The 10,000-nt window shown below is 47.6% G+C and overlaps 2 protein-coding genes across 4 annotated transcripts in view; one reads left to right on the forward strand and one right to left on the reverse strand.

Moving 5' to 3' along the window:
• LOC115165029 (probable glutathione peroxidase 8) overlaps positions 1–244 on the reverse strand; it is a 1,704-nt gene extending 1,460 nt beyond the window's left edge. The window contains exon 1 of the mRNA XM_029718047.1: positions 1–244. This exon is cut by the window's left edge and continues 216 nt beyond it. Coding sequence (XP_029573907.1) covers positions 1–147 — 147 coding nt within the window. The 5' untranslated portion in view covers positions 148–244.
• LOC115165028 (cell division cycle protein 20 homolog B) overlaps positions 1–10,000 on the forward strand; it is a 26,337-nt gene that overhangs the window by 8,177 nt on the left and 8,160 nt on the right. For 2 of the 3 annotated variants that reach the window (XM_029718044.1, XM_029718046.1), the window contains exons 1-8: positions 73–127; positions 396–630; positions 1,352–1,440; positions 2,559–2,610; positions 2,864–2,978; positions 5,921–6,138; positions 7,935–8,029; positions 8,168–8,396. In XM_029718044.1, the coding sequence (XP_029573904.1) occupies positions 1,427–1,440; positions 2,559–2,610; positions 2,864–2,978; positions 5,921–6,138; positions 7,935–8,029; positions 8,168–8,396 (723 nt within the window). In that variant the 5' untranslated portion in view covers positions 73–127; positions 396–630; positions 1,352–1,426. Of the gene's footprint in view, positions 1–72; positions 128–395; positions 631–1,351; positions 1,441–2,558; positions 2,611–2,863; positions 2,979–5,920; positions 6,139–7,934; positions 8,030–8,167; positions 8,397–10,000 lie in introns of those variants that run through there. The other variant, XM_029718045.1, reaches the window with a different exon arrangement.

Here is a 10,000-nt window from a genome sequence, read left to right on the forward strand (position 1 = left end):
CTCCATCTTGGAGGGGATAATGTTCTGGGTGCGGGGGAAGGAGTGACCCGCTGCTGGGTTGAGTCTGGCTGGCTGGCTGGCTGGACGGGCGCATAGCGAATTGAGGAGGCGACGGGCTTTGGAGGAGGTCTGTTCTGTGTTCGGCATCAAATTTCATTAAAGGAATTCCGTTTTTATGTCGATTTATCAAAACTCTGATTTATTATTTGTCTAGGCCTACATCCCGGGCAAATGATTTAAATCTGGAATGTTTTACTGTAGTCTACTTTACAAAATAAAATACAAATCCGTAAAATGTGAACATAGGGATACACTTAATCCTATATCTTACAGTTAATAACTCATGTTTTATCAGCCATTATTCTAATGTAAAGTCTAATTTTGCTATTTTTTAGACAAGCACCGAGGCGCCTCATCTCTCACCATCGTACAAGCGCTTCAAGAGTCGGATGGTGAGCCGGCGGCTGAGCGCAGAGCCTTTAGCCAGTAGCCCCCTGGTCGCCAGGGGGCGCCACTCTCCCAGCCGGGAGTTCCACACGGTCTGTCAGAGACTGTCTCTGGATTCACCGTCAGGGGGCGCAGCGAGAACAAAACGGACACAACAGCAGAGCACAGAGACAAGCCTTCAAGGTTTGAATTAAGGAATGAATGAATTCATGATTTTTTTCTTATTATATAATTAGCCTACTGCAGGTAACAGTTAGCTCTACAAGGTCTATTTCTTATATTTGCAAACAGCCACAAATTTACACAATGTTGGTTATGTGAAAAGGGCCTCATCTTATTTCCTGTTATTGTAAGCACCAATGACTGTAAAGGTACACAGACATACACTGAACAAAAATATAAATGCAACATGTAAAGTGTTGGTCCCATGTTTCATGAGAAATGTTCCGTACGCACAAAAATAATTATCTCAAGTTTTGTGCACAAAATGTGTTGACATCCCTGTCAGTGAGCATTTCTCCTTTACCAAGATAATCCATCCACCTGGCATATCAAGAAGCTGATTAAACAGCATGATCATTACACAGGTGGACCTTGTGTTGGGGGGGGGGGGGTGCTGAGGAGTATTTCTGTCTGTAAAGCCTTTTTGTGGGAAAAACTCATTCTGATTGGCTGGGCCTTGTTCCCCAGTGGGTGGGCTTATGACCCCCCAGGCCCACCCATGGCTGCACCCCTGCCCAGTCATGTGAAATCCATAGATTAGGGCCTAATTTATTTATTTAAATTGACTGATTTCCTTTTGAACTGTAACTCAGTAAAATATTTGAAATTGTTTCCTGTTGCATTTTATATTTTTTGTTCAGTATACATGATGCAAGCTGACTGTGTAAACCTTCTCTGTCAGACACAGTGACGGAGGCTGGAGTATCACACTGTAACGTCGTCAGATCTATCTCACCATCAACCACTTACAGGAGGAATGTGCCTAAACAGGTCTATTCACACACGCATGTTTTCTTTGTTCTTCTATCGTTGTGGTGACCTTCATTTGATTTCCATTCAAAATGTTATTTTCCCTTACCTTAACGTTAACCTTGGAACCCAAACCTTAAACCCAACTCCTAACCATAAACCTAACTCCTGAACCTAACCCTAAACCTAACCCAGGAACCCAACTCCTAACCATAAACCTAACTCCTGAACCTAACCCTAAACCTAACCCAGGAACCCAACTCCTAACCATAAACCTAACTCCTGAACCTAAACCCTAAACCCTAAACTTAACTTCTAACCATAAACCTAACTCGGGAACCCAAACCCTAAATTTAACTCCTAACCTTCTAACCCTAAATTTAACTCCTAAACCGGGAGTTAGGTTTAACTATAAATCTAATTCCTGAACCTAACATTTACATTTGAGTCATTTAGCAGATGCTCTTATCCAGAGCGACTTACAGTAGTGAATACATACATTTCATACATACATACATTTCATTTCATGCATTTTTTTTTGTACTGGCCCCCTGTGGGAATTGAACCTGCAACCCTGGCGTTGCACACACCATGCTCTACCAACTGAGCCACCTTGACGAAAACCCGGGAACCCTAACCCTAAACTTAACTCCTAACCCTAAACTTAACTCCTAAACCTAACTCCTAAACCTAACTCCTAAGCCTAAACCTAACTCCTAACCCTAAACTTAACTCCTAAACCTAACTCCTAAACCTAAACTTAACTCCTAAACCTAACTCCTAAGCCTAAACCTAACTCCTAAGCCTAAACCTAACTCCTAAATCCTACACCTAACCCTAACCCGGGAACCCAAACCCTAAACCTAACTCCTAAACCTAACTCCTAAACCTAACTCCTAAGCCTAACTCCTAAACCTAACTCCTAAGCCTAACTCCTAAACCTAACTCCTAAATCCTACACCTAACCCTAACCCGGGAACCCAAACTCTAAACCTAACTCCTAAACCTAACTCCTAAACCTAATTGTACACCTAACCTCTAAACTTAAAATAGCATTTGTCCACATGGGGATATGGGAAATGTACCCACAAAGGATAATTTTCCTTGGTTGTACTGTAAATAACAAGATGTTGTTGTAGGATTGGGTGTGGTCTGCTTCTGGAGAACAGGACAGAGGCACAGAGAAGGCAGGTACAGTATGTCTGCTATATTTGAGTTCTATTTACTACCTGCTGTATCAGCAGTACACAAGAGGCTGGGGAGGAGAGCTCATAGTAATGGCTGGAATGGAGTGAATGAAATCCGATACCATTCCATAAATTCCTTTCCAGCCATTATGATGAGCCCGTCCTCCACAATTAAGGTGCCACCTGTGCTACAGTATAATTTTTACTGTGTGTTTTAGACCTGACTGTGTGTCTCTGTGTGTGAATCTGTCCTGCAGCCGTTCTCTGTCCTGTATATGGCTCCCTCTGCTCCAGACCTGTCTCCAGACCAGTCTCCTGACCTGTCTAGACCACATCTGACTCTGGCACTGCCCTCTCTGCAGGATGACTACTGTGAGTGCATGTGGCTCTCTCACTCACTCACTCACTCACTCACTCACTCACTCACTCACTCACGCACGCACACGCATACACACACACACACACACACACACACACACACACACACACACACACACACACACACACACACCACACACACACACACACACACACACACACACACACACACATCAACACATACACATACACATACACACATACACACACGGTTAGGAGTTAGGTTTAGGAGTTAGGAGTTAGAGTTGGAGTTAGGGTTAGGAGTTGGAGTTAGGGGTTAGGGTTAAGTTTAGGGTTTAGAAGTTAGGTTTAGGGGTTAAGGTTAGGAGTTAGGGTTAGGGTTAGGTTTTAAAAATAAAAAAATGTTTACCTTTATTTAACTAGGCAAGTCAGTTAAGAACACATTCTTATTTTCAATGACGGCCTAGGAACAGTGGGTTAACTGCCTTGTTCAGGGGCAGAACAACAGATTTTTACCTTGGCAGCTCGGGGATTCGATCTTGCAACCTTTCGGTTACTAGTCCAACACTCTAACGGTTAGGAGTTAGGTTTAGGGTTAGGAGTTAGGTTTAGGAGTTAGGTTTAGGTTTAGGAGTTAGGTTTAGGGTTAGGAGTTAGGTTTAGGAGTTAGGTTTAGGTTTAGGAGTTAGGGTTAGGTTTAGGAGTTAGGTTTAGGGTTAGGAGTTAGGTTTAGGAGTTAGGGTTAGGTTTAGGAGTTAGGGTTAGGTTTAGGAGTTAGGTTTAGGGTTAGGAGTTAGGTTTAGGAGTTAGGTTTAGGAGTTAGGGTTAGGTTTAGGAGTTAGGTTTAGGGTTAGGTTTAGGAGTTAGGGTTAGGTTTAGGAGTTAGGTTTAGGAGTTAGGTTTAGGGTTAGGAGTTAGGTTTAGGAGTTAGGTTTAGGAGTTAGAGTTAGGTTTAGGAGTTAGGTTTAGGGTTAGGTTTAGGAGTTAGGGTTAGGTTTAGGAGTTAGGTTTAGGGTTAGGTTTAGGAGTTAGGGTTAGGTTTAGGAGTTAGGGTTAGGTTTAGGAGTTAGGTTTAGGGTTTGGTTTCCGGGTTAGGTAAAATAAGATTTTGAATGGAAATAAAATGTAGATACCAAGCTTATCCATTGTGTTATAGCTAACGAGGTCAAGTGAAATTAGGTAAGGTTGTTAAAACAGAAAACAACTTGATAGTTAAGCGTAAAAAAATATATAGTTAAATGTAGGCATTCATTACCACTGGTTAAGGTTTGGCATGAGGTTGAAACAGAAAACAAATAAAAACAAGTGCCTAGACTTTGGGATTGAACCCATGATCTTCAGAGCCGAAGTGCGCAGTGTCATGGTAATATGTGCTCATGTTGCCGCTAGTGGTATTGAAGGCATGTCCAGACGTCCTGGGGATCTGGAGAAACGTTGAATACTGTAGTCTATCGGGTGTGATCTTGCTGGCTGTAGCAGTGGAAAGAACGGACGTCTTTCTGTTGGATAGGGTTTCAAGTTTAAATCTTTACACAGATCTTTGTCAGATTATGCATTTCTGGGAGTGTGTGTGTGTGTGTGTGTGTTGGTATGAGTTTGGGAATGCTTGTGTTTATCTTCTAGTTAATGGAAGGTATAGAGTGACGCAACTGGCCTTTAACAGATTCTCCAGGAAGTGAAATATAAATTCCAAAATCAGACGATTTGTTAAGTTCACTGGAAATTGATATTCAGTTGTCAGTGTTTGCCTTCACAATCAGATTGTATTTATTTATTTATTTATATTTTATTTAAACCTTTATTTAACTAGGCAAGTCAGTTAAGAACAAATTCTTATTTACAATGACGGCCTACCAGAAGACAAAAGGCCTCCTGCGGGGACGGGGGCTGGGATTAAAAATAAATATATATAATCATAAAATAGGACAAAACACACATCACAACAAGAGAGACAACACAACACTACATAAAGAGAGACCTAAGACGACAACATAGCAAGGCAGCAACACATGACAACACAGCATGGTTGCAACACAACATGACAATAACATGGTAGCAACACAACATGGCAGCAGCACAACATGGTACAAGCACAAAACAGGGTACAAACATTATTGGTCACAGACAACAGCACAAAGGGCAAGAAGGTAGAGACAACAATACATCACTCACTGTGCTTTGGGGACCTTTAACAGAATGTGACTGGCAGAACTGGTATTGTATGTGGAGGATGAGGGCTGCAGTAGATATCTCAGATTGGGGGGAGGGGGGAGGTCTAAGAGGGTTTTATAAAAAATCATTAACCAGTGAGTCTTGCGACGGGTATACAGAGATGACCAGTTTACAGAGGAGTATAGAGTGCAGTGATGTGTCCTATAAGGAGCATTGGTGGCAAATCTGATGGCCGTATTGGTAAAGAACATCTAGCCACTTGAGAGCTCCCTTACCTGCCAATCCATAAATTACGTCTCCGTAATCTAGCATGGGTAGGATGGTCATCTGAATCAGGGTTAGTTTGGCAGCTGGGGGTGAAAGAGGAGCGATTACGATAGAGGAAACCAAGTCTAGATTTAACTTTAGCCTGCAGCTTTGATATGTGCTGAGAGAAGGACAGTGCACCGTCTAGCCATACTCCCAAGTACTTGTATGAGGTGACTACCTTTAAGCTCTAAACCCTCAGAGGTAGTAATCACACCTGTTGGGGAGAGGGGCATTCTTCTTACCAAACCTTTGTTTTGGAGGTGTTCAGAACAAGGCTAAGGGCAGAGAAAGCTTGTTGGACACTAAGAAAGCTTTGTCGTAGAGCATTTTTAACACAAAAATCACAAAATTCGTAGGTCGAACTCCAACTTCACGTATGTACACAATTTCACTTGATCTTGTGATAATACACAAAAAAACAGCTGTCACTACAAATACTATGTGTAAATCGATTTTAAAAAAATGAAGGAACATACTATCTCCTCTCTCCTCAGACAGCCACCCATTAGACTGGAGTAACAGTGGTATTGTGGCCATAGCCCTGGGGTCTGATGTGTTCCTGTGGAAGGCAGACACACACACTCTGCAGGGCTGCATCCAGCCCAGAGCATCACCTTGTCTCCCACTGAGCCTGTCTCACTCTGTCTCCTCTGTGTCCTGGAGCAGAGATGGATGTACACTGGGCATCGGGACCAAGGAGGGGAACGTACAGGTAGAGACAAACATGCTCGACCCATAAGCACAACAATATTCGTAAAACATATTGCATACGAAATTCAAAATGCTGCAAATAAAATAAATGGATTGAACCTACAGTCTATCTGTAATATTAAAGCTGATATACTGCCTCCCCCACCCAAAAATAAACGTTTAAGAAAAAAATAATATTGCACTAATTTCATTCGTAACACATCACACAAAAGGGATGACATAGTACACAAAAAACAGGGCCCACTTTTAGTTCGTGAGCACCACTTTCAAAACTACTGGCTGAAATTATACAAATGTTCTAGAGTGTGTCTTTAAATCGACCAGGTCTCACAGTCTCACGTCAAAATTAGACGTTGCTCCATGTTTCTCAAACATCACATTTTAAAGTTGTTTGCAAATGTAAAATTTTGAAGTGTTTAAAGTTAATTTTAGGCATTAACTCTTTGAAATCGTAAGGTTAGGCATTAACTCTGAATGATTAAGGTAAGGGTTAAGATTTGGGGCAGGCTGAAAACAAAAATCTTAAAAACAACTTTCTATCGCTGGATTCGAAATTGAGACCTTTGGAATCAGAGGCAAATGGTCTCCCCCATCCACAACTTAAACCTACGTGGTCACTGTTGCCCCTAGTGGACGGTTTTCACGTCATCCCCCGACTTCTTCAGACATGGATGGACGTCAAATACTGACTTGTATCACGGGTGACCGGGCTGCTTTAATATAATGCATGATATATTTGTGTTGTTTCCTTTTGCGTGTGTTGGATTGTTTTGTTGACGAAGACAGAACAATATCACGTCATCAAACACAGTGGAGTGACTTCCTGCTTCTGTCTTACAGGGAGGTTATGTTTAGCTTAGGGACCGTGCACTACCACGTGCTTATCGTATTCTACATTAGTGATGTTTGTAAGACGCCTCTTCCCCTCCCACCTCCCCCCTCCCACCTCCCCCCTCCCACCTCCCCCTCCCCCTTCGCCTCCCCCCTCCCACCTCTCCCTCCGCCTCTCCCCCTCCCTCCCTCCCTCTCCGCCCCTCCCCTCCCTCTCCCTCTCGCTCCCCCTCTGCCCCTCCCTCTCGCTCCCCCTCCCCCTCCCTCTCCGCCCCTCCCTCTCCCTCTCGCTCCCCCTCCCCCTCTGCCTCTCCCCCTCCCTCTCCGCCCCTCCCTCTCCCTCTCGCTCCCCCTCTGCCTCTCCCCCTCCCTCTCCGCCCCTCCCTCTCCCTCTCGCTCCCCCTCCGCCCCTCCCTCTCCCTCTCGCTCCCCCTCCCCCTCTGCCTCTCCCCCTCCCCCTCTGCCTCTCCCCCTCCCTCTCCGCCCCTCCCTCTCCCTCTCGCTCCCCCTCCCCCTCTGCCTCTCCCCCTCCCTCTCCGCCCCTCCCTCTCCCTCTCGCTCCCCCTCTGCCTCTCCCCCTCCCTCTCCGCCCCTCCCTCTCCCTCTCGCTCCCCCTCCCCCTCTGCCTCTCCCCCTCCCTCTCCGCCCCTCCCTCTCCCTCTCGCTCCCCCTCCCCCTCTGCCTCTCCCCCTCCCTCTCCGCCCCTCCCTCTCCCTCTCGCTCCCCCTCTGCCCCTCCCTCTCGCTCCCCCTCTGCCTCTCCCCCTCCCTCTCCGCCCCTCTCTCTCCCTCTCGCACCCCCTCCCTCTCCGCCCCTCCCTCTCCCTCTCGCTCCCCCTCCCCCTCTGCCTCTCCCCCTCCCTCTCTGCCCCTCCCTCTCCCTCTCGCTCCCCCTCCCCCTCTGCCTCTCCCCCTCCCTCTCCGCCCCTCCCTCTCCCTCTCGCTCCCCCTCCCCTTCTCCCCCCAGCTGTGGGATGTGGAGAAGAGGACCAGACTGAGAACTATAACGTCACACCTCTCTGGAGTGGGGGCGCTCAGCTGGAACCAACACGTACTCAGCAGGTAGTGTGGTGTGTGTGTGTGTGTGGTGTTTGTGGTGTGTGGTGTGTGGTGTGTGTGTGTGTGTGTGTGTGGTGTGTGTGTGTGTGTGTGTGTGTGTGTGTACTGTTAAGGATCTTGCTATGTTCTTGTCCCTGACAGCGGTTCTGTTCTCGGGCTAATCCATCACCATGACTACCGACTTGACGCCCCGACAGTGGGTGTGTTCCGACAACAAGGGGGCGTGTGCGGGCTGGAGTGGGCGCCGCAAGGAGATTGGCTGGCCAGTGGCTCAATAGACGGCCTCCTCAACATCTGGACCAATGACCTGGGGTCTAAGACGAAGACACACCCACCTGCCAGGACAATGACACAACCCAGTGCGGTCAAGGTGTGTGGCCTCAGAGTGTGTGTGTGTTCTCTACTACTGCTACTAAACATAAATGTTCTGTCACTACAACAACAACATGGGGTGGGTGACTAACTGACCCATGTTGGGGCGGCAGGTAGCCTAGTGGTTAGAGTGTAGAGGTGGCAGGTAACCTAGTGGTTAGAGTGTAGAGGTGGCAGGTAGCCTAGTGGTTAGAGTGTAGAGGTGGCAGGTAGCCTAGTGGTTAGAGTGTAGAGGTGGCAGGTAACCTAGTGGCTAGAGTGGAGGGGCGGCAGGTAACCTAGTGGTTAGAGTGTAGAGGAGGCAGGTAGCCTAGTGGTTAGAGTGTAGAGGAGGCAGGTAACCTAGTGGTTAGAGTGTAGAGGAGGCAGGTAACCTAGTGGTTAGAGTGTAGAGGAGGCAGGTAACCTAGTGGTTAGAGTGTAGAGGAGGCAGGTAACCTAGTGGTTAGAGTGTAGAGGAGGCAGGTAGCCTAGTGGTTAGAGTGGAGGGGCGGCAGGTAACCTAGTGGTTAGAGTGGAGGGGCGGCAGGTAACCTAGTGGCTAGAGTGTAGAGGCGGCAGGTAACCTAGTGGTTAGAGTGTAGGGGAGGCAGGTAGCCTAGTGGTTAGAGTGTAGAGGGGGCAGGTAACCTAGTGGTTAGAGTGTAGGGGAGGCAGGGAGCCTAGTGGTTAGAGTGGAGGGGAGGCAGGTAGCCTAGTGGTTAGAGCGTTGGGCCAGTAACCAGCAGGTAGCCTAGTGGCTAGAGTGTAGAGGAGGCAGGTAGCCTAGTGGTTAGAGCGTTGGGCCAGTAACCAGCAGGTAGCCTAGTGGTTAGAGCGTTGGGCCAGTAACCAGCAGGTAGCCTAGTGGTTAGAGTGTAGAGGAGGCAGGTAGCCTAGTGGTTAGAGCGTTGGGCCAGTAACCAGCAGGTAGCCTAGTGGTTAGAGTGTTGGGCCAGTAACCAGCAGGTAGCCTAGTGGTTAGAGCGTTGGGCCAGTAACCAGCAGGTAGCCTAGTGGTTAGAGTGTAGAGGAGGCAGGTAGCCTAGTGGTTAGAGTGTTGGGCCAGTAACCAGCAGGTAGCCTAATGGTTAGAGCGTTGGGTCAGTAACCAGCAGGTAGCCTAGTGGTTAGAGCGTTGGGTCAGTAGCCAGCAGGTAGCCTAGTGGTTAGAGCGTTGGGCCAGTAACCAGCAGGTAGCCTAGTGGTTAGAGTGTAGGGGAGGCAGGGAGCCTAGTGGTTAGAGTGGAGGGGAGGCAGGTAGCCTAGTGGTTAGAGTGTAGGGGGGGCAGGTAACCTAGTGGTTAGAGCGTTGGGCCAGTAACCAGCAGGTAACCTAGTGGTTAGAGTGTAGAGGTGGCAGGTAACCTAGTGGTTAGAGTGTAGGGGAGGCAGGTAGCCTAGTGGTTAGAGTGTAGAGGGGGCAGGTAACCTAGTGGTTAGAGTGTAGGGGAGGCAGGGAGCCTAGTGGTTAGAGTGGAGGGGAGGCAGGTAGCCTAGTGGTTAGAGTGTAGGGGGGGCAGGTAACCTAGTGGTTAGAGCGTTGGGCCAGTAACCAGCAGGTAGCCTAGTGGTTAGAGTGGAGGGGAGGCAGGTAGCCTAGTGGTTAGTGTGGAGGGGAGG

The sequence above is a fragment of the Salmo trutta genome, chromosome 27, assembly GCF_901001165.1.
Source record: "Salmo trutta chromosome 27, fSalTru1.1, whole genome shotgun sequence".
Taxonomy (NCBI): Eukaryota; Metazoa; Chordata; class Actinopteri; order Salmoniformes; family Salmonidae; genus Salmo; species Salmo trutta.